Source organism: Cicer arietinum, chromosome 3 (genome assembly GCF_000331145.2).
Source record: "Cicer arietinum cultivar CDC Frontier isolate Library 1 chromosome 3, Cicar.CDCFrontier_v2.0, whole genome shotgun sequence".
In the NCBI taxonomy this organism is placed as follows: Eukaryota; Viridiplantae; Streptophyta; class Magnoliopsida; order Fabales; family Fabaceae; genus Cicer; species Cicer arietinum.
The window spans coordinates 63,368,478-63,393,527 of record NC_021162.2 but is presented as its reverse complement, the minus strand read 5'-3'; the positions used below and the strand labels follow the sequence as shown (position 1 = coordinate 63,393,527).

General features: G+C 26.0%; 3 protein-coding genes across 3 annotated transcripts; 1 reads left to right on the top strand and 2 right to left on the bottom strand.

The window, feature by feature from the left end:
* LOC140919840 (uncharacterized) lies at positions 1-1,189 on the bottom strand. Its single transcript, XM_073366503.1, has 2 exons — positions 751-1,189; positions 1-320 (listed from the first exon to the last, which is right to left on the bottom strand). The coding sequence occupies exons 1-2, from the start codon at positions 1,187-1,189 to the stop codon at positions 1-3; spliced, it is 759 nt and encodes a 252-aa protein (XP_073222604.1).
* A 9,153-nt stretch (positions 1,190-10,342) lies between these two features.
* Positions 10,343-12,479, top strand: LOC101499460 (CASP-like protein 1F2). The gene is made up of 3 exons (XM_004492931.4): positions 10,343-10,703; positions 10,845-10,971; positions 11,983-12,479. The coding sequence occupies exons 1-3, from the start codon at positions 10,477-10,479 to the stop codon at positions 12,193-12,195; spliced, it is 567 nt and encodes a 188-aa protein (XP_004492988.1). The 5' UTR covers positions 10,343-10,476; the 3' UTR covers positions 12,196-12,479.
* Positions 12,480-20,777: 8,298 nt separating this feature from the next.
* Positions 20,778-24,816, bottom strand: LOC101499140 (uncharacterized). The gene is made up of 11 exons (XM_004492930.4): positions 24,299-24,816; positions 23,788-23,862; positions 23,643-23,701; positions 23,418-23,553; positions 23,105-23,201; positions 22,945-23,011; positions 22,704-22,802; positions 22,260-22,349; positions 22,029-22,183; positions 21,401-21,502; positions 20,778-21,149 (listed from the first exon to the last, which is right to left on the bottom strand). The coding sequence occupies exons 1-11, from the start codon at positions 24,486-24,488 to the stop codon at positions 20,972-20,974; spliced, it is 1,248 nt and encodes a 415-aa protein (XP_004492987.1). The 5' UTR covers positions 24,489-24,816; the 3' UTR covers positions 20,778-20,971.
* Between the last annotated feature and the right edge of the window lie 234 nt (positions 24,817-25,050).

Genomic DNA, 25,050 nt, shown 5'->3' with positions numbered 1-25,050 from the left:
TCATTTTCCAACAAAAATACCATTTTTAGAAATTGTGTACAAATATGCCCCTATAGCCCCTATAGTCTGAGTAAACTCTGCCTTATTGAGAAGAAACTCAGAAACCAAATTCTTCCTTATTTCTAGAGTGTGCATGACATCATTCAGAATTAAGGTCTTTCTAAAGGTGAATATTAGTTTAGCATCTCCAATATCAACAATATTAGTGGTGTGAGAATCTCCCAACAACATTTTCTTATCTTCAGCAGTAGTGTATGTTTTAAACATAGCACGTTTATAACAGATATGGCGTGAGGCGCCAATGTCTATCTGACATCCATCTGATCCACCAACAAAGTTGATCTCAGTTATCATAACAATAAATTTCTCTTCTATCAGGTTAGCCTGATTAGAATGGTCATATTTTCTTCTACACTTGTGTGCTATATAACCCTCTTTCCCACACACACACACAAAAACAGAGAAAAGGTGGTTGAGGGTCATTTCCAAGAGGTGGTTGTTGCCTTATAATTGAGACCTTTAAAGGGTTCCCATTCTTGTTGATGTTTTTTAAAGTGTGGTTCTGATTCTTTAGTTGTTTGTCGTTTAGCTTCAAAACTGCTCCGATGAGTTTCTTTTTCTTGTTATTTGCCACAAGAAGAACTTCATCTTTTTTGTCTTGCTTTCAGGATTCCTCCTCAATTCTAAGGTGGGTTATCAAACTTTCTAGAGAAAATTCTTTTATTCAAAGCCTGTTAGAATTTTTAAAACCTTTCCAAGCAGGGGGCAGTTTGTCAATAACAACAGCAATTTGAACCTGTTCATCTAGGGACATACCTTCAGAGATAATCTCGTGAGCAATTTTCTGGATTTCATGAGACTGAGCTTCCATTGATCTGTCATTTGTCATTTGATATTTGAGGTAGTGGCTAACAACATACTTTTTGACTTCAGCTTCCTCAGTATCATATTTCTTCTTAAGAGCATCCCAAACCTGTTTAGAAGTATTGTTGTCGGAACAGTAATAAACATACAAATCATCAGGAAGTCCATTAAGAATATAATTCTTACATAAGTAATCATTATGTTCCCATTGGGTTAATTCAACAGCTTTCTTATCCTTTTCTATTTGGCTATCTGTTTCTGGAACAACAGGAATTTCATCATTCAGAACGTTGGCAAGCTTTTTCGTGGTTAGAAAAAATAACATCTTTTGTTGCCATCTTTTGAAGTGACTTCCCTCAAACCGAAATGGTTTGTTGTAGTAGTCAGAAACAGATGATCATGTCCCAATAATTTCGTCGGTAGACATAGCAGTATGAAAACGTCTTAAAATTGTTATAATTGAATTTCGAAAAAGTTGGAAAAAAATTTATGCGACCGACAATATTACTGAGTTGAGTCGCAGGCTAGGTCACTCTCTTTAATACGTTTCGAGGCACTGTCAAAATTGTGCAAGGCGGACTATCAACCACGAAGTCCCCAGGATAAAACAGCCCAGATCACTATATCGGAGTTCTACTGCACTGTAGAAAACCGTTTTAGAATTACACCATCAATATGGCAGTCAGATGACTACCAGTCGTAATATGGCACTAAGACCATCCAAAAGAAACAAAATAAGTGAGTAAGAAATGTGAGAAGAGAGAAAAGCCTCTATTTAGTGTGCTTTTTCAACTGAAGAGAACACTCGATTTATAGATGAAATCCGTAATTGGATCAGAGAGAAAGGTGTGATCCATTAGGTCTGATTCACTATACGTGTGTTAGGTTTTGACCACAGAAATGTGTGCCACAATTTATTTGACCACCAAAACACGTGACACGTATTGTTTGACCACAAAACATGCACTCAGTTTTGATTTAGGCTTTTGACCAGGCAATAACAGACGTGCATGACTGGTCATTAGGGTTTTGACCAACAAAACTGAAGCGCGAAATTGGGGGGCAAAGATTTGACTGAATCAGATGTTGAATGTTGACTCGGTGAAGGGTAATTATGTAATGAACGTATCATATGTTAAAAAATAATACAAAGCAAAGGTCGCACGATGGCGGCGCGTGTCTGTGGTAGTCAATTTTTTTATACGTTCTCCCTCTTTTACAAAATTGGTGTACCCCTGGAGACACACCCCAAGTACCATACATCCACCTTATATACCCTACTAGTATGTCATATCCCTTCTATGTGGTACTTTCTTATTTTTCAATTCACAATATTTATTGGGGGTCTATTGTAATCCCTATATACAATAAATATAAACAAATATTATATTTCCCTTTGTCAAATTCAAGTTTTTCAAACATTTGTTTCACATTAACGACAAAAAATAAATTTTTTCTAATATTACTAGCATGAAATCTAAATTATTTTTTTACATAAACTAAACAAAACTGTTATATCATTCAGACCCAAAAATATATTTAAATCTCGTATATAATATTGTTTAAAATCAACCTGTTATGATGATATTTTTCATGCCTTTGTCGAGTGTATCTCAAGCTAAGGGGTCGTGATAGTTTTTTTTATAACAAACTAAAGTTCATTCATATTAAAATAAAAATAGTACAATTAAATTTAATGATTAATAAAAGAAAAAATACTTTACTAGTACACATAAAAATTATGGAAATCAATTTAAAATTATATAATCAAAATTTTAATCATAATAATTAAATTATGTCTTTTATCGGTCAATGATTAAGAATAATACGATATTCACAGTATTTAATGCCATTCATCCTCATAAGATTAAAAAAAAAAAATTGTTTATATTCTTTCATGTTGATTATAGGTGATATTTAACATGATCAATTATATCATTTTTTTTTAAACAAGTCAAAAATAAATATATTCAAGAAACGTTCTAAGCACAAGAAGTGCTTAGAGTAAAAACAAAAGAAATTTTATAATGTTTCTACTGTATGACCTAAACAAAGCAGAAATACAAACTAAATTACTCAAACAATAAGTAAAATAATTAACCACAAGCAATACCAATGCACTCTAAGGGTTGAGGGCATCATTGGTTATACCCATAACAAAATTGTTTTACATGCAATTTGATCCACCTCCATGCTAAAAATTTGGCATGCTCAATAATAAGATTTGCATTCAAAACATACGAACGAAAAATCGCCTCATTTCTTGATTTCCAAATTGCCCACATCGCTGCAAACCAAACTAAATTAATTATTTGACGCGTTACACGGTCGCATAAATAAATACCATCAAATTGGTTAGCGTGGTTGATTGCATCCTTATGAAATACATCAAATAGTCCAAACCAATTCAAAACACCATACCACAAGGATCCAAAAACAGGGCACACAAAGAACAAATGATTGACTGTTTCAACTTCCCCACAACCTGCTACACATTGTTGATCTTCCACAGAAATGATACATCGACGGAACAAATTTTCCTTTGTAGGCAACCTATCTTGAAACAACCTCCACACAAATAATGATACTTTTGCTTGAACAAAAGGATGTCACACTAGGTCTTGAAATGGAGGTGTGTTAATACTAGCGACAAACTCCTCCCATAGTACAAAATATGCATCATTTACCGAATATGACCCTCCTTGTGTATTATTTCACGACCACTTATCAGATACATTAACTTGCAAATGAACGTTAGCCAATAAAATCCTACATTGATCCACTAATTCCTCCTCACACTTATCATTTGTTGACAAGTCATTTGTAAGGTTGAGATGATGCCGAATTTAGTTGTAGCCTCCATAAACACCTTGATCAAAATATGGTACGAACAAAACAAGTCATTTGCTTATGCAAACACCACACCAAAATATGAAAACAAAAACCTCATACAACGACAACTAACAAATCAACGTCACATTCAGACGACGAAATCATAAATAAAACACGACAAAGAAGTATATCTATATATAAAAAAAAATCACTTATTTAAATAAAAAGAGAGAATAAGATAACTTAAAAATTGATTTTGGATAAAAAAATGACCTTAAATGGTCGAAGATATATTTGTTGAAGATATATTTGAAGATATATTTGATACAAAATAAATAAAATTCAAGATGCATTTGATAACACATTCATATACACATCTACAAATTTGATTAATATTTTTTTTAATTTGAACAATTATTTTAAAATATTAATAATGCGAGGAAACTTTTTTGATAATTTATTTCAATTTAACTATCAAATTAAATATGTAGTCTTCATTAAAAGAAAATTACATATTTAGTCAAATAAGAAAAGGGACCAATGTCAAGAACGGGATACTTTCTTCAATAGAAAAAACACAATTTTACTTAAAAGCAATTACTTGAAACTGGTTCATAAAATCAATTCATTGCCCATACGTTGTGTGCAAAACAATGCCACGTGAGTTGTATGAATGAAAATGATTGCAAATAAGTAAAGTTGCAAATAAGTAAAGTGAAAATACCTTATGCATATAACTATAAGTTACCGAAAAATATATTTTGCATAAATTATAAATGATTATTATTAAGATTAGTCCATTGCACCACTCTTTTATTGACTCTAAATCACTTTACTTGATCACTTTACTTGACAAAATTACTTTTATTAAATCTTATTTATATTGATATGATTAATTAGTACTGCTATATACGGCTGTGTACTTGTCTTTACATCTGCGGCACAGGAACTAGAATTGTTGGGCTTTTTCAATTTTTTTTTATATATAATATAATATAATAAATAAGTGTTAAATTTTTTTTGAATTAAATAAATTTTTAATATCTAAACTTTTAAGTTTAGTCTCTTAAAAAAATGATGTACTGTTAGTTTCAATTTTATAAAGACTTTTTTGAAAACTAAAAATATTAATTTTTTACAAAATTATTTCAATATACAGACTACAAAGAAACTATTACCAAAAGTGGGGACGTGGATTTCTAACCCTAGTTAAAATTAACAAGATAGCAAAAAAAATATATAAGTTAAAAGAAAATTATTTTGATCCAATCATTTCTTTATTTTACTTTTATTTTTTATTTTAAATATTATTAATTACTTTTTTATTTTACTTTTATTTTTTATTTTAAATATTATTAATTACAAAATACTTTTGTTTATTGTATTTATTTTGTTAGAAATTGGAAGTTGCGGATAAAAGCATCACTGAATTAACACGTGTCATTTGCACCAGCTCAGTCATTCTCTAGAAGTTTAAGTTGCAGATAAAAGTATTATTGAATTAACATGTGTCATTCACACCGGCTCAGTCATTATATAAAGACTGAAATTACTTTCGTAATTCTACAAGACATTTCTCTGAGTTTTCATCTTCTCTGGTTTTTGTAGTTTGATATATTTTGGTTGTAATTAATTCTGATTAGATCTGACATGATATAAAAGTGATTAAATATACTAATTATTATAGATATCGTAGTATGTGTGATTGTAATATTTTATTCTATAATTCGTATATTTTATGGAAAAAAATTATGTTTATAGGTGGAATTGTTGCTGTATTATCGTTTCTAAAATATATATTTGAATCTAATATATGAATGTGACATACTATAGATTGATAATCTAATTAAATGACATATATAATGTAGATTGATGTGTAGAGTTTTCGTACATCATATAAATTAATATGTTTAGTATATTATAATTTATTTTAATAATTTTTTTAATTTATTAAAATTATATTTTTTTTATAAATAATTTAGTCTTTAATATTAGAACGACGTCTCCAAAATCTTTAAAAACGAATATAATGGAGCTTCACAAGAATAGATAATAGGCAATATATAAGCAGCTTAATAATCATTTACGCATTATTTGGAACTCATGGAAAGTGGGAAGAAGGGAAGCTATAGCATGGAAAGGTTCTCGAATATCAAAACTTCCACCGTTTGGTTTCTTTACAAAAGACGAAGGAAATATTGCATTCGGTGCACCGTACACTAAATATAGGCTTCTGCCCAAATCAGAAAGAAAGTCCTAACGAGAGCCTTTATATGAGTACAAGTCAGCAATGTCCCTGTTGCTGTGGCATGATCCATTACACTCATTCTTTTGAATCCATGTTTACTTATTTTTTAATAACAATAATGATATATATATTCTTTTTATAAAAACTGATAAGTTTTATTATCATCTTTAAATAAAATCTAAAAAATTAATTATTATTTTTGATAAAATTTTGATTTTTATTAAATTTATAATTCAGATCTTTAAATAAATTTATACTTTTATCTGAAACAACAACGTCAAATCCACCAACTATACAATTAACATTTTTAGAGATTTGATTTGGAGAAGGATAAAAAAAAAAGATATTTTTTTTTTTGTGATTTGAAAATTAAATTTTAAAGTATGAGTTATTTATTTGATGTTTTTGTTGTTGGAGATGAAAATATAAATTTATTTAAATATTTAAACTATGGATTTGATTAATATATAATTTTTTTTAATATTAATATGAATTTTATAAATTTGATTTAAGATAATTAATTTTTTAGATTTATGTAATTATTAAATTATATATAATATACTCCTTTTTTACATTTGTTTGAGCTAAGAGTTATCGAAGTGAAGTATTTGAGTTCAAATTCGAATAAAGAAAAAAATACTACTATAAAAATTAATAACTAACTTTAGCCGTTTAAAAAAACTCAATTTTCACATAGAAGCATTTTTTAGATTTACTAAACATTTATCTTTTCTTTCTACTACTTTCTATTCACTTTCGTTCTTATTGAACAACTAAAAAATTATATCATTTTATGTTCTTTTTCTAATCACTTTCATTCATTTAATATTATTTTTCTTTTAGTTTTTTCCTTATCCAAACAAAACATTAACCATTCATAGTAGATACACAATTTTTTTTTTGGTCTCCATTAAGAGTCATAATTTACATTCAAGAAATTCACAATAAGAATTTACATATAATAAATAATTCACAAGCAGACAATCTATGTCAATAGTTCAATTGGAAAAAATTTAGAAGGATAAAGTTGAGCTAATCAATTCAATCTCTCCTTATTAAATATAGAAAAATAATTTCTTAAATATAAACAAACCATACCCAAAAAAAAAAAAAAACTCATTATTAACTTTTATGTAAAAAAATTATTCTAACGTTTAGAGTTGGTGATCCATTACTTCATAGAAAAAAGTTCGAATAATGTAAACTATAATTTTTTTGTTTGAAATATATCATCCATATTGGAAATGACTATTACCGTGTTCACAACGAAATAAAATATCATTGAGCTAAGAATCTCAACCATAATCTCTTATATCTTGTAACTTTCTATACGAACATTTTGACTAATTTTATAGCATTTAAAATATCTTAATAACTTCTTTTTAATGTTTCAGATTACTCGTGAGTAATTTCTAAAATATTTTCATAAAGTGCAAGATGAAAATAAATTCAAAATTGCATATACTTCAACAAAACTATATTTAATAGAAATATTATATAAGTAAAGTACCATAATGTAAGTCCCATTTAAAATCGATTGACCTAATTGTAGTTTATTGATTCAAGCAACATCCACTATAGATTTTTCTTTTTAGTAATGCTTCGTTAACCTTTGCAAATAGACTTTCACTTTGTTAGAAAAGTTTCTTTAAGATTTGATATTGTAAGATAAAATAGTCAAATTTTTGGATACTATATAAATATACATCAATTTATAAGATATATTCGTGTAAATTCTGAAATGAGGTCTCTAATAATAGTTAAATTTTATGATCCACTGTTAATTAATTTTATGATCCCTAATAATATAAGTAGTTAATATAGATGAAACTATTATCTTTCTTATGGATGACAACAGTTATAAAATGCATTTGATAATTAAAAAAAAAGATATATCCTTCACCTATTTGAAACTTGTTGTACGAAATAGATGCATCTACCACTGTGCGTCGACATCCTGTAGTATTTAACGCGGTTGGAAGGGATTTAGAGATTTATTTTTTTTCGAATTGAAAGACATCGTATTTGTCTAGTAAATTTCCGTTTTCATAAAAATAAATCATTTGAGAGATATCGTTTGTATACATGAAAACTTTTACTAACGATATTTTTCATTCTTTTTTAATGCCTTTAAAATTTTATATTTACAATATTAAAATATTCAAATTATTAAATTAGGTTTATAATCTAATATTTATATCTTTATTTTTTATTTTTTATCTTCTCTTTATCTTATTTTTACATGTAGTACTCTTATTTTTTTATCTAATCTCCACAGCTAACGGGAGTAATGTATTTCTCAAGATATTTGATATAAAGATAATTATGTGAATGAATATAAATTTTTTCTTTAAAATTGTTTGAAGAATTTTTATATATGAATTTGATTAAAGGTAGGAAGATAGATAAATTTTATAAGAAAAAAAATATTAATGTTAAAAAAAGTTGAAAAGTTAATAATTATTAATGGTGAGAAGATTGTGAAAAAGAAATCATATAAGTTAGAGGATAAATGTGGTTTGTGTGGGTTTATAAATGTTAATCGGTTGTGACAAAGTTCAACTGAAATATGTAGTTGAATAAATATGTTAATTATTATAGATATTGTGGTGTATGATATTGTAATTTTAGATTATATATATAATCGGTGTATTATATGAGCAAAATTGTAACTATCTTTGTAGCACACCACCAAAATACATTGTTCATTTGTAGCACATTAAGATAAAAAATTATAACTATATTAGAACTTTAACTATCATTTGTAGCACACCACCAAAATACATTGTTAAAATAATGAAAAATATCATAGGATAACATATGGAAAAAGTCAAATATTCACATAGTAGAAAAATTATTTTAAAAAAACTATAACTATATAAATATACATCAATTTATAAAATATATTCTCTTGTAAAATTAAAAATGAAATCCCACTGTTAATTTTATGATCCATAATAATACAAATAGTTAATATATATATATATATATATATATATATATATATATATATATATATGAAAAACTATTATCTTTATTATCGATGTCAATAACTATAAAATGATTAAAAAAAATATATCCTTCACCTAATGCATTTGATGTTTAAAAAAAAAAATATCCATCACTTATTCGAAACTTCTAAGACTTTAGACCAAATGCATCTGCAACTATTCTGGAATCAAGCTTTAGTAAAAAAAATAATTGTTTTATTGAAGTCTCTACACAAATCAGTCCTCCATATTGACGGTTGCAAAATAGGAGAGATTAATTAACCTATGTATGAATATTTAAAGAGCAACCACATCTTTTAATTTGTTAATTGAAAAGCGAGATTGAAGTTGGAAGGGAGTTAAAAATTATTTCAACTTAGAACTATGGAAATTTATTTTTCTCACTTTACATTTTCCCCTCCATTTATGTCTTTTAGAAAAACTCTCTTTTTACTGTTTATCCAACTAAACATAGAAAAAATATTATATATATATATATATATATATATATATATTTTATCTATCCTTTCTATCTTATAATTATATCGAACAATACATTAAATACTCTACTTTATTAACCCATTAATAAAGCCCTTAAAGATCCTTAATCAATTTACAATTTTCCTCACAATATATTTAATAAATAAAAATACAAAAACAACCCAATTCACATGAACCTACTTATTTTATACAAAATATCTCATGTCATGTAGTTGTTTAACTTAATTTCGTATAACAATTTTTTATATTTTATTTAATTTTTTATTTAGATTTAAGTAATAATTTGATCATTTATATCTTAAAATATCAACAATGTTATCAATTTTTACAGAAATCTAAAAAAATTATCATTATTTTTAAACAAAACTCATAAAATTAGTAATCATCTTCAACAAAATTTATAACTCAAATCTTCAAATAAACTAATATTTTCATTTTCAACAATGATTTAGAGAATGATAGAAAGAAGAAGAAGTAATTGTCTTGGTAATTTGGATATCAAATCTTAAAATGTGAATTCTTTATTTAATGAATTTGATATTGTTAAAGGTGAATATATAAATATATTTGAAGATTTGAGCAATGAATTTGATTAATATATAAATTTTTAAATTTTATAAGTTTCGGTAAAATAAAAAAATAATATAATTAACATCATAAGTCATAAAAAAATAAAATTGTTATTTAAAATTAAATAAATAAAAAATATGAATCCTTATCTAAAACTAAATCTGAAGACCGAGGAAATATTTTACCTTTTATTTTATTACTACAAAATTTTCAACTTTATCCAATTGCTTTTAAATTTTTCCCACAAATTCCTCACATTTTTCTCTCATTCCCCACTTATTTTCATAAATGCACTCACACCAACATCCAACAATGTTTCAGCATTCAAATTTCTTCCTATGTTCCTTCTAAGTTTCACTCTCTTTCCTTTTGTCTTACTCACTTAACTTTTCCTCTATAAAAGTTAGCAAAGCTATTCACTCTTTACCCCAAAATTTAGCCTCTTCCTATTTTTCCTCCCTAATCTAAACTATGGCCGATGCTAAAGATTCCTTCATGATGGAACCCAAATCTTCATCCACAACAACCTCATCCTCACAAAAAAATCACAGGACTTTCTTGATGGTTCAAAACATCCTCAGAATCTTAGTCATTGTTCTAACCGCAGCAGCAATTGTTGTCACAGTCACCAACAACCAAACCGTTATGCTGTTCTCTATTGCGTTCGAAGCTCACTTTTATTACATGTCATCTTTCAAGTAAGTCTCAATTTTCAACACAACCCATTTTCCATTTTCATATTTTAAAATAAAGGGTTTTTTTTTTTTTTGACAAAGGGGGAATTTTTTTTTATAGTATTTGATTAATTTCTTAAATATTTATTTTTCCTTCGTCAATAGATTTTTTGTTGCTGCAAATGGTGTGGTCTGTTTCGTGTCTTTGCTGACACTGTTAATCAACCTTCTGATGAAGCAACAAACACCACGACGAAAAGAATACTATTTCTTCCTATTTTTGTTTGATTTGGTAAGTTTATTTCATTTATTTTTACTACTTAATACTCAGAAGATAATATAAAAGTCTAAAAATAAAATTTGTCGGTAAATTTCTTTTTATTTACTTTGCGTAAGAATTTTTTTTTTCATTGATTTGTGATATTTTTAAAACAATTCCTTTAAATTTTGAAGTCAATTTTCGGTTGCCTAGAGCTGAAGTCGTTAACAAAATAAGTAGAGAGTCATTTTCAGGTTCATAAATATGTGGGGTAATCTGATGATAAGAAGTTATGTGGGGTAATGTTATTAGATCTTGATTTGAATGTATGAAACTTCCAATAACATACTTGATAGTGTATCATGTAATTATAAATTATATTGATATAGAGATCACAATTTCATGACCAAACTAACTAATTTTTTTTATGATTCAATACATTCAGCTACTACAATTACATTGTTTGATATTTTCAACAACCCAAATGATTATTTAATGTAAACCAAAATTGATATCATTGTTCATCATATAGGATTTAATAATATATGATAACAATGACATATTTAGTTATCTATCTATTTCAAATCAAGTAAAGGGATATTGACCAGAGATCGGAATCAATTATTGAACATATATATTTTTTGACTCAAATTCAACAGATATTAAGAATCATTAGAATAAATGCTTTTTTTATAGGAAAAATTATGTGTGCAAAATCTAATCTCTAAAACTAAAATAATTTCTTTTCTATCATGTAAAATTAGAGGTTGTTGTTTATTTTGAGTAAACATACATGTTTTTAATTCTTAAAAAATATATGTTAATTTTACTTGTTGATACATGTCTTTTATCTTAAAATTTAATTTTATTTGTTAATAAAGAAAATAAGAAATTCTTGAAATAATAATTATTTATATTTTTATAAATAATAAAAATATTAAAAAATTATTTTACTATTTTCAAAAATACATATTCATTAATTCTAGTTTCTAATTTCTATTTTGGCACGTTAGTTATGACAAAAAAATTGGAAAAAATATTCAGGTGATGACGGTGTTGCTGATAGCTGGATGTGCAGCAGCCACAGCCGTTGGATACGTGGGACAGTTTGGTGAGGAACACGCAGGGTGGGTCCCAATATGTGACCATGTGCGAAAGTTCTGCAATACAAATTTGGTTTCACTTTTGCTTTCTTATTTGGCATTCTTTGCCAATTTGGGACTCACAATTTTAATAGCCTACAAGTGTACAACATAAATTTTCTCCTATCAATTATTCACGTTCACATGGATCATCATCAATAGTCTCCAATTGCTGTAACTACTTTCATGTCTCTCTTGTGTCGTTTCTATGAATCTATATTTGTAGTAGCTATAACTTTTTTTTTTCTTTCGGTTTGGTGTTATGGTTTAGTGACCAACAAAATGCTAGTACAGCACACAACTACCTTGGGAATATATATATGTATATTTCTTTTTTTTGTGTATCATAATTATGCTTTGATTGTGACTTCCCTCCTATATATATGCTTTTTTCATGGATGCATGTGGACCCATTCTTACTTGTTAAGTAGATAGGAATCAAATTAAGATATGAGTGCAAGGTTAAATGAGAGTAATGATCACTCTAAAAACTATATTTGTGGAATTCTTGCAAATGGGATCTCTGCAGTACTGCACATATTCTAGCAGTTGCATCACTATTTGATTAAAGTTAAAATTCTGATCCAACAGTGTTGCAGGTGCTACATTTTGTGTAGAGTTGTAAAAAATCCAAAGTCTTAAGTTATTAATTATTAGATTTGAGGGTGATTCATATTCACGTGTCAAACATGTAATTGATTTTAAAGAAATCATAACAATATTGTTTAAGACTCAAAATATTAAATATATATTATTAATGTTTACAATTATTATATGATTCAATAAAATAAAATAAAAACAATGTTTTCATGCCGAACAACTATACTCTTTAAACAGTACTTGTAATAGAATTAAAAATAAAAATTTTACATCCGAGATCTCAATTTTAACTGGGACAGACAATAAGTAGATGGATTATAGCTTAGGTGTATAACTTAACACTAAACTCAATATATAATAGAAAGATATATTCTGAATAGTTCAGACTTTATGAATAGATTCACACGCTATAAATCAGTTTCACAATATGAGTGCTAGGAATCTATGTTTATCCTTTGTGAATCTATGATTCAAACATGTATAAATCTATATTTATCCTTTTCTTATATCTTCATCGCATTTATCTTTTTTTTTTTATCGATGATCATAAGAGGTAAAGTTGGTATGTACATATGGATAGCGGTTGACTACGACAAGTCACACTTAAAAAAGTGTTTTGAAACTAGAAAAGTTTCAAAACATAATTCAACCTATTGGGTTTTTCTTGTTTCACTTCAATTAGGATGTTTATGAGTGTAATTTTTTTCTCTATAAATATATATAATTAAATCACAATTTAGTTCTGAAAACATTTCTATAAATATTTACATAAATATATAATTGAATGAAATGTATAAAAATATCTTACACCATAAATGTATAATAATTAATGAATATTATCAAAAATCAATTCATTGAACTTCTCATACATAAAACAATTAACTATTTAGAGCCAAAACAATGTATTTTTTAGTAATATTTATTTTGTTTTGATAATGATACTAAAAGAAAGATGCTAGTTTAGAGTGTATTTTATACCGTACATATTATGTCAACTTTATGTTCAAATAATACATGTAAATAATCAAAACCATGTATTTATATTGTTTAATATTAAAATGTATGTCCATTAATAATTTTTCTTGATTATTATTAAATAAATTGCCAACTTGTTATTTACCAATAAAAACTGCTTTAATAATATATTTCTTTTATTCGAATAAATTATTTATAATTAAAAAATTGATCATTATCTTGTCATATAGTTATTGTAGTTGATTTATCGATATGAAATAATTTAAATTTAAATGTTTTTAAATTGAGATCGAATGACTGCATGGCGTCCAATTGTAAGTTCCAATTGTTTCATTGGTACACATGTATAACGGTATACATTTATTTTTCATCCAATAATTAAATTATTATTTTTCATTCTTATTCGTCAAATTCACTATTTTCTTTCATTCTTATTCGTCAAATTCACTGTCTCCAAATGTGACGTGACGTATCACTGACATGAAAATCGAGGAAAGTGTGCCAGGAAAGTCGATTGTAGTTTGACGTATTCAGATTTCTGTATACACAACTGTGTGAGGTCTGTCAGACGGTTTTTGAAATTCAAAGACATCGCAGCTTTTTCACACAGCCGTCTTACAAATACCTCGTCCCTAAATTGTTTACCCGAAAACTTTCACTATTTTTCATTTTTTTTTTTCTTTTTAATGCTTTTAAAATTTTATATTTACACTATTATTCAAATTATTAAATTAGGTTTATAATCTAATATTTATATCTCTATTTTTATTTTGTTTAAAATTGTTTGAAGAATTTTTACTTAGGATTTGATTATAGATAAGAAGGTAGATAAATTTTATAAGAAAAAAAAATATATTAATGGTCAAGAAAGTTGAAAAGTTAATAATTATTAATGGTGAGAAGAATGTGAAAATGAAATCACATAAATTAGAGGATAATTGTGGTTTGTGTGGGTTGATATATGTTAATAAAGTTCCACTAGACCATGCAGATGAATAGATATGTTAATTATTGTAGATATTGTGGTGTATGATATTGTAATTTTAGATTATATAATTGGTGTATTATATATTGTGGTGTATGATATTATACGAGCAAACTTGTGGTTGATGAGTTATTGTTGTAGAAATAAATGTATATTTGAGTCTAATATATGAAAGTAACATGTGATCTTTTCTTGTTACATGAATTAACCTAACCAAACTACATGTATCATGTAAATTGGTATGTGCATCTCATCAATACATCATGTAGATTGATATATTTATATGGACTCAAATTTATTTTATCAAATTTTTTAATTATTAAAATTGGACTTTTTTATTAGACTCAATTTTTAATATTAGAATGTTGTCTCCACAATCTGTAAGAATAAATCAATATTTGTTGAATAAATTATAATCCACATGTCTATTATAAAAAAAATCGGATGAATAATTTATAAAACAAATTACAAAAACAAATAATATAATTATAAAATAAAATAAAATTTACAACTTAAATTCCAACTATTTCAATTATAATTTTATATAGAGATATAAAAATCAATTCAAATGATCTACAATAATTTAACCAAAAATAATTAAATTAATTTGAATTCAAGTTGAACTAAATCAATAAATTTGACATTTATTGATTTGAAAGATAGTTTCACATAATTTTAAAATAAATTATCTAATATTCAAATCAAATCATTAACTTTTATCAACTGTCAATATTGATTTTTTAAACAATGTGTTGTGTTTAAATATATTTTAATAATTGTATATATTATTTTTGTCATGTAGTTAAGAAAGTTGTATTAATAGTGTAAAATTATAGATTTAATTTGTATGCATATGTAAAAATATTTTACTCTGTTAGTTAACCATAACCGTCAAATTAATAAATCAGTTTCACTTTTATGATAATTTCTTTTAAAACTACACTTATGAATATTTATGATGTGCTGTAAAACTTTTTACACCGACAAAACATAACAATTAAACTCTAAAAATTTTAGTGTTTGAAATTTTTTTTTAACTATTTAAAAATGTCAATCAAAATTTAATTTATACTATCTCTTTGTAATAAACTTAAAAAAAATATTGACCATTGATATAGTTTAGTTTAAGTTGCGCCAATGTAATACTTAGCAATCAGTTATATTATGGATTATCTTTATTATGGATCACTTATAAATAATGTTTAAAATTCTAATGATCGGAGAAGTTATTCTTTAAAGTATGCGTTAATGATTATTTTTATTTTGTAAATAAATATATTTTATGAATAAATATGAGTCAAATGATATCAATTTAATTAAAATAAATAAAAATAAATATGTTTTGCATACTAAATCAACATGAATTATGTCACCGTATTATTTATAAAGATAAAGAGGATCACAATTTATACTTCTCAAGAATATTATTGTTGGTCATTAAAAAATTTCAATAATTTTTAAATATTGATCCATGGTGATCCTCTTATAAAAGTGGTGTTCGAAAAGAATGAAGAACTCACCTAATAATTAAAACATTTCTATGAATATTTACATAAAAATATAATTGAATGAAATGTATAAAAGAAATTTAGACCAATTAATTGATCTTCTCACAGAACTAGAACTATTATCATTCAGAACCAAAACAATGTGTTTTTTAGTAATATTTTCTTTGTTTTGGTGATGATAATGAAGGAAAGACATTGGTTTAGGATGTATTTATACGGTGGTATCAGATGTACGATGTCAAATTGATGTTAAAATAATACATATAAATAATTAAAACTATATATTTATATTGTGTTTAATATTAAAATGTATATCTAAAAATATTTTATTTATTTATTATTATCAAATAAATTGCCAATGTGTTATTTACCAATAAAATTACGTTAATCCATGTATCTCTTTTATTCAAAGAAATTCCTTAGATTTCATGCAATAAACACTACATGGAATCTTGTTGTTAATGTTTTTTTAGCCGATCATATAACTCTCTACAATTTTAATGGATTTCATTTGTCAAAATCCATGTATAATTGTATACATTTTTAAGCGATTTCATTAATCAAAATCCATGTATAAGAAAGAATAAACGGTGGATTATTTTTAATATTTTTGTAATTTTTGAAATACGCAGCCCCATTTTATATAAATACAATGCGATTTGAAGTCTAACCGAAAGGAAACTTTACTTTTCTACTTTCTTGAGATTTCCTTTTCTAACTGAGAAGAAGACGTCATGATAATAAAATTCATTCATTACAACAGAGCTTATGCCAGACCACTCAAAGATCTCTACTCATTTTTTACAAAAAAATACTAAATAATGTTCTTTTGTAGGAGACATTGGTTTCAGTTATAAATTGTTAAACGAATATTATATTTTATGGATCAGAAACAATTTAATGATGTAGAGATAAGATCTAGAACTCAATTGACATATTTAATTTGTGTACGTAGTTATCTCCTTCATTTTTTATCCTCTTTCTTCTAAAATTTTATATTTCCAATTTTAAAATACTCAAATTATTGAATTAGTTTCGTATTTTATATTTTCAATTCTAAAATACTCAAATTATTAAATTTGTTTCATATTTAATAATTATTTTTTTATATCCTCTCTTATCTTCTCCTTATCGTATTTTTATAGATACTAATCTTTTTTATTTATTTATTTCTCTCCACATAGAGTAGTCCATAGTTCTCTAATTCTCTAAAAGGACATTTGTGTGGATGAATATACAATTTTTGTTTAAAATTATAATTTGATATATAATTTTGAATTTGATATATAATTAAATTAGTTTGAATTCAAGTTGAACTAAATCAATAAATATGACATTTATTGATTTGAAATATAGTTTCACGTAATTTTAAAATAAATTATCTAATATTCGAATCAAACCATTAACTTTTATCAACACTATCTCAATATTGGTTTCTTGAATAATGTGTTGTGTTTAAATATATTTTAACAATTATATATATTATTTTTGTCTTTGTAGTTAAGAAGATTGTATTAAGAGTATAAAATTTTAGATTTAATTTGTATGCATCGACGATGTAAAAATATTTTACACTCTCAGTTAATCATAATTATCATATTAATAAATCAGTTTCACTTTTATCAAAATTACTTTTAAAGTTACACTAATGAATACTTAGGATGTGCTGACATTGTAAAACTTTATACACTAACAAAATATAACAATTAAACTAAAAAAAAATTTAGTATTTGAAAAAAAAAATAGATTTTTAAAAACTAATTTTTAATTATTAAAATTGTCAATCAAAATCTATTATACTACCTTTTTCCAATAAACGTTAAGAGTTTGATTATTAAAAAATATTTTTTAGTAATATTTTCTTTGTTTTGGTGATGATAATGAAGAAAAAACACTATTTTATGATGTATTTTATACACGGCAAGTTGTGCGATGTTCAAATAATACATATAAACAATCAAAATCATATATTTATTGTGTTTAATATTAAAATATATGTCCATAAATAATTTTTCTTGATTATTATCAAATAAATTGCCAACTTGTTATTTACCGATAAAAATTGCTTTAATCAATGTATCTCTTTTATTCAAAGTAATTATTTGCAATTAAACAAGTGATCTTGATTTATCATATGATTAACATCAAGATTTCATGCCATAAACACTACATGGAATTTTACGGTCGTTAGATCAAAATAAAATGATTTATATTTAAATTTAAATTTTAAAATAGCAATTTTCCTTTAAACTTGAACACGGCTATCATTCGTTCATTCTTCAAAATCTATCTATAATTGTCTACATCAAAATTCATGTCTAAGAATAAGCGATTGAGATTTTTTATTTTTTGGATATTTTTGTAATTTGTCAAATACGCCGTCCCATCTTTATACAAATACAATGTGATTTGAAGTCTTACTTGCAGCAAACTCAGACTACTTTTCTGAGATTTCATTTTCTAACTGAAAAGAAGAAATCCTAATCATTCATTAATTACAATACAGTTTCGGCAACAACCACCCCAAAATATCTAATCATTTTTTACAAAAATAGTAAATAATGTTGTTTGGTAAGAGACATTGGATTGAGTTATAAATCAGTAAGCAAATATTTAATATATTTTATGGATTAGTAACAAATTACAAAAGTAACTATTGTAGTTATAAAATAAAATATAATAAAATAAAATTTTCAATTTAAATTCTAAATATCTGAACTATAAATTTTATTTAGAGATATAAAAATCAAACTAAATTATCTGCGATAATTTCGCCAAATTAATTAAATTAGTTTAAATACAAGTTAAACTAAATTAATATATATGATATTTATTTATTTTAAATATAGTTTCACGTAATTTTAAAATAGATTGACTAATATTTAAATTAAATTATTATCAATTATCAACCTTATGTTAATATTAATTTATTAAAAAATGCGTTGTTTTTAAAAATATTTTAATAATTATATATATATTGATTTTGTCTTTATATTTAAAGAAGTTGTATTAATAATGTAAAAATATTTTATATTGTCAGTCCATCGCAAACATGAATTATGATTTGTACTTTTTTAATATATAAAAAAAATGTTATGAGAGAAACTCACCTCCTCTTATATAGTTATTAATTGAAGTATTTATGTATCAAATTTTTATATTGCTTTATAATTATTTAAACTAAATATAAGAGAATGATTGAAACACATAAGATAAAACTTTTATGTATATATAATGGAATTAAAAATAATTTGTTTTGTTTTATACAAGTTATTGAATGATAAATTAAAATTAAAATTGTATAACGTGTATGGAATACTTGTATTGCAACTTTATTATCAAATGTTTTTTAAGTGTTAGATTAACGTAAAATAATTTATATTTAAAGATTAAAATTTAAAATAATAATTTTTCTTCAAATTTGAACCGACTGACTAGATGTCTGTACAACTGACGGAATTTTAATAACTTTCATTCGTGTAAATACATGATTAAGAATAAACGGTTGAATTTTTATTTTTTAAATATTTTTTAATTTGTCAGATATGCCATCCTATTTTTACCCAAATACACTGTGATTTGAAGTCTCGTTCACGGAAAACTAGATGACTTCTTGTGATTTACTTTTCTAACTTTAAAGGAAAAGAAGAACTCCTAATAATGAAATAAATTTATTATACAAACCTAGACAAAACTTGTCAACTTCACCGTTAATCTAAATATACACTAAATGATATTATGTTTTTTGTAGTTTATTATAATATCTATTTGTGAATTTAGTTTGTTCAAAATAATGTTTATAATAACATTCAAAATATTGAAATAGTTTCGCAAGAAATGAAATATCCTGACAACTAAATATAAATTGCATCACTTAACATAATGATGATAGTTTCGTCAGGATTATCCTGATGTTTTCTTGCATCATTTAACATAATGATGGTAGTTTCGTCAGAGTTATCATGATGTTTTCTAAGATATGATTTTTACGTCGTTGTAGAAATTTCTTAAAGTTTAAAAATTTTAAATAATAAATATTTTTTATATAATTAAAATATTAGTTACACCAAATTGCTATGCCACTTGAGAATTGTTGTGAGTTTAGAAGATGTTAGTTACACCAAATCTTAAAATGTTAGTGTGCATTAGAAAATGTCACATGAGAATTGTTGTGAGTTGACAAATATTAGAGTATTTTGCCTAAATAAAAGTGAGTTGTCGAAAATAGAATTTAAAAATTTATTTTTAGATATTATAATAAATAAACTTACAAAGACAATTATATTACCTTCTCTACATATAAGATTATGTTAAATAAATTACAAAAATTAAAAAAAAAATTATTGTTGTATAAAATTTATTGGTAATTTAAATTGTTTTACTAAATTATTCTTAAAGAAAAATAATTAATTTATATTTTTATTGTAGTATTTATTATATATTAAGAAAAATATGTAACATAATTAAATATATGTTATTACTTTTTTTTTAAAGTATGTTACTAAATAAATAATTAATATAGTTAGAAAAATTAAACAACAAAAAGCACTCGCATATTTAAAAGCATCATCTGGTTTTAATTGATAAATCTTTTTCTCTTACTATTATATGGAATAATGACCACATTAATTCTATGGTAATAATTGCTTGTATAAGAGTCTTATAATCAAGGAGATACTCCCTTCACAATGAAATAACTAAAAATGGATTTAAAATAGTGTATTAAAACCAAATACATACACTTTTTTAAATTCATTTTTGTTTAATATTTCCATTTCAAATAGAGTATGAAACTACACAAAGAAGGAAAAAAAAAAACCATATTAAGTGCATCTATCAGTTGAATTCTCATCATCACTATCTCTAAGATGCTCTTTCAATGGTTGTCCTAAACTTTCCCAGTTTTTACTATCCCAAGCTGGATCAATTTCAGGCAGTTCATAGTCATCTGGACATAATGATAATTGAAACTCAGGTAGGTCTGGCAACGCTTCGAGACCCCTGCATCATTAGAAAAATTTCAATTTGGCATAATCATATTATATTTCAAGAAAATAAATTAGTTACATATAAAAGATACATACTGATGACACAGATATCCATGATTATTTGAAAAAATAGAAGTAATTGATTATAACATGTGTCATATCTGACACATGTCTTTAATTTGAAGTGTCGGTGGTACATAGGTTATAAGATGGAGCATCAAATTAGCTAATCACAGAGTTGGAGAAAAGGAAAGAGCTCCTTACTTTTCTTGCTCCAAAAGGTATCCATGCATTTGGTACTTCCTTGATGCAACTTCGGGAATTTTCTGACTTAGAAGTTTCATAACACCCCAGAGTGGAGGAGCCCTTCACAAAAGTTAGATATAAACATTAGTATAATATTATAGTTGCTTTATCCCTATAGCAATATGGTTAATGTTTTTTTTTAAGTATATATATATATATATATATATATATATAGTTGTTTTAGAATAAGTTTAGAAACCAATGCAACATGTGCGATTGCAAAAGTAACATTTCAAAGGTTTGTTTGGATTGCCTTATTTGTGTTTATTTATTAGCATAAATATTTATGAAATTGTTAGGAAGAGTTTTATAGAAATAGTTAATGGCGTATCTATAAACTATTTTCAACTTATTTTTATAAACTTTATAGGATAGTTATTGTAAACAACTTATAATTTATAAGAAAATACTTTAACTTTATTTCATCTTTTATTTTTATTATAAAAATAGTTTATCTATAAGTATTTATGTAATAAACGCTGGTGTAAACACTTAATTAAAGTATTTATCCAACATAGCCTAATTGTAAGATACAGTAATGTGCTATAGAAACATCTTAAGACAAAACCAAAAGATCTAAACCAACCTGGTCACTGGAGCTGCAAGACTAAAGCTCAAGCAGGCCTTCTTGCTTTCTGCCAGAAGTTCTTCTGCAGCAAGAAAACAAGACACTGCGACAATGTGACCGCTCGGTTCGCTACCCTTGTCGAGGATCAGACCATGGTAGTAGTAAGCTGCAGCCTGCCAACATTATAGAAAAAATGATCTGAGATTAGATCATTCATATTATTTAACCAATCTGAACAGCATTACTAACCTTGGCTTCAAGGAACTTCCATTTAATGAACCTGAGATGCTTCTTTCCATGCCCTTGGTTGAAGTCACATCCTGATAAGCAGTGATAAGCCTGCTCATAAAAGTCAGAAACACTTCTAATGTGAGCACCAGATTCAACTAAATAAGCTCTAACTACTTAGTTTAGAAAAAATGGATTGCAGATATAAAGTTATTAGAACTGTCTATTTTAGATTTTGATAGAATTGATTTTGAATCAAGCAGCAAACTTAGAATCAGTTTTGATGTATAAATGTAAATAATTTTATAGGCTCCACACTCAGATTCAATTTCTCTTAATGTAAAAGCTAGAAATTGTTCGTCAAATCAATTCTTTCCACTAAAAAATTAATGTTTTAACCTTGCAGTAAGTCTTTTAAATTAGTAGTGATGAGTAGACATTCAAAGGATTAAAAAAAATAATGACCTGGCTGAAGTAAATCAGCTGTTCACATGCCAATCTCCTCTTCACAGACAAAGTTGCCTTCTGACTCTCCACAGCAAGACCAAGCTGAATCTCAGTTCCCTAAAAAGTCATCAAGACAAGCTGTAAAATGCTACTAATTTGGCATAATTTGACTAAAAAAATTATATCATTAAACAAATAGACTAAGACTTAAACTTCTTTCATTAATAAATCTAGATTCTAGAGATTGATCAACAAGTACCTGGCCTAATGCTTGAATAGCTATAGCCTCCAATACACCCTCCTGCAAGTCATGTGGCAAAATTTTCCTGCATATTGTTTGAATGTAAATTGCTTAATACTCTAATAGGGTGGATGTTCAATGCTGATTTCAAACAAATTTTATAGAGACTTATATATACTTGGTTTCAGCTGGTATCTGAGTAAGAATTTGCCTAACACAGAATTCCAGGTATCCTGATGCTTTGAGTAACAAATCAATTGCTTCCCTCTTGTTATCTGATAGTACAAAATTTGAACTATCACATATTATTGATTGTTCAACTTGTGGATCCTTTAATAAGATCCTATGAGACACTGACAAAGACACTAAATGTAACTATATATGTTGGTGTTGTGTTTGTGTTAGGTATCAAACTCGCCTTTAAAATGATTTCTTGTTGCACTAATAAAGTATCTAAATGCTTAAAAAGCTTATATATATTGTCCCAAAACCTGAAGATACAGTCCTGAATCCAGAGCCTGAGTGGTCCTTTGGAATCATCAAAGAATCAGCCTCAGATAGTGTCAACATAGCCATAAAGTGAACAGAAGATAACACCTCAAACCACACATTTGGTATGCAACTATCCTGCAAAATTATACTTTAACATGGTAAACAAACTCCAAAATCAATGATGAAAAATGAAACAATTAAGAATGTTATTGCAGTAGACATACTTGTCTTCCATCTTCAAGATTCTTCCACTTGAATTCTATTAATCCCTCAAGACCATACTCTGCAACAAACAAAATTTATAACCCAGTTTAGAGATGGAGAGAGTATAGAGAAAATAAATTATTATTTTTTGGAGAAATTATGAACCTTTCTTAGTAAGTCCAATGAGAACAGACAAGTATTCATTCAAAGCTCGCCGTAATTCAGCTATAGCTGATCCATCTGCACAAGTGCACAAACAAATATGCAAATTTTTTAGACCAGTAAAACATCTTTAATTACTAGTTGAAGAAGTAGATATGATCATATGATTATGTGGTGACGAAAATTGATTTTGTAAAATCAATTTTTTTTAAAAGTGAGTTAAAAGTAAAGTGATTTATGTTTAGATATATTGACGTTAAATTGAGGTTAAAAAACAACTATGGAGGATGAGACTCTAAGTTCTAAATTCAAATTAGAATCAATTACAGAGACAACCAAAATCAAGTATATCCAAAATTGAATTCAAACATACACTAAATCATCAAGATACTTTGCGAGGCGAACATAATTTAATCATAATGATGACTAAGCGCTTCCAATTTTGCTTTAAAAAAACAATACATCATGATATTTGAGAATACAGGTAAAAAGAATAGAATTGAAATGAACAAACCAGTATCTTGTGCTACCAACAAAATCTGGTTTCTAAGAGAAGACAATTTATCAGCAAGATCACTTGGAATAAATCCTTTAAGCACTCTTTGAAGATCAGATTGCACTGGAATTCTTATTGATGGAGTTAAAACCACCACTTCATGAATGGTTGATTTCTTCTTCCTATACACAGAGTAAGTGCACCCCATTCTTTTGGCTTATGAAGAATCTTTTGAAGCATAACATCCTATACAAATCCACCATCCATTTTCACAGCTTATGTATTTTGGTGGAAAGTGTGTATTTAGGGTGAATAATTAATGAATTGGACTTCAAAATAAAACATTTAATAGCATGTAAGTTCTAGAACTTTGATATGCTATGAAATGAAAATTTTCATCTAAGTGGAGTTTTCAACTTTTCATTATGAGCATTGATTAGTGGAAGAAACAAATAGCATGCTATATTTTATTGAAAGAAACGTTTGCAAAATGTGTGTGAGTGACAGAAAGGATAATTACTAATCGTAGATTCAAATGTAGCTTATTCATGAATATTAAAATTAGAAATAAACATACACACATGCACATATACAACAAGTTGTGAATAAAAGGAACAATAATAAGAAGGGACAGATTTTGGAATATCTTACTGGATACAGAGAGGAAGAGATTAAGAGGCAAAACATGTTAATATATATTTATACATGGAGAATGCTAGAATATATTTTGTAAAAGATTATTTTAGCAACATAAACCTTTGTGTGTATTC

Coding starts and splice junctions, on each gene's coding strand:
- LOC140919840 (XM_073366503.1), bottom strand. CDS start 1,189: ATGTTATTTTTTCTAACCACGAAAAAGCTTGCCAACGTTCTGAATGAT. Junction 321..750: donor ACTGCCCCCTGCTTGGAAAG/GTTTTAAAAATT, acceptor TTGGTGGATCAG/ATGGATGTCAGATAGACATT.
- LOC101499460 (XM_004492931.4), top strand. CDS start 10,477: ATGGCCGATGCTAAAGATTCCTTCATGATGGAACCCAAATCTTCATCC. Junction 10,704..10,844: donor TATTACATGTCATCTTTCAA/GTAAGTCTCAAT, acceptor CTTCGTCAATAG/ATTTTTTGTTGCTGCAAATG. Junction 10,972..11,982: donor TCCTATTTTTGTTTGATTTG/GTAAGTTTATTT, acceptor AAAAATATTCAG/GTGATGACGGTGTTGCTGAT.
- LOC101499140 (XM_004492930.4), bottom strand. CDS start 24,488: ATGGGGTGCACTTACTCTGTGTATAGGAAGAAGAAATCAACCATTCAT. Junction 23,554..23,642: donor ATCTTGAAGATGGAAGACAA/GTATGTCTACTG, acceptor ATAATTTTGCAG/GATAGTTGCATACCAAATGT. Junction 23,202..23,417: donor ATTCAGGACTGTATCTTCAG/GTTTTGGGACAA, acceptor TTGTACTATCAG/ATAACAAGAGGGAAGCAATT.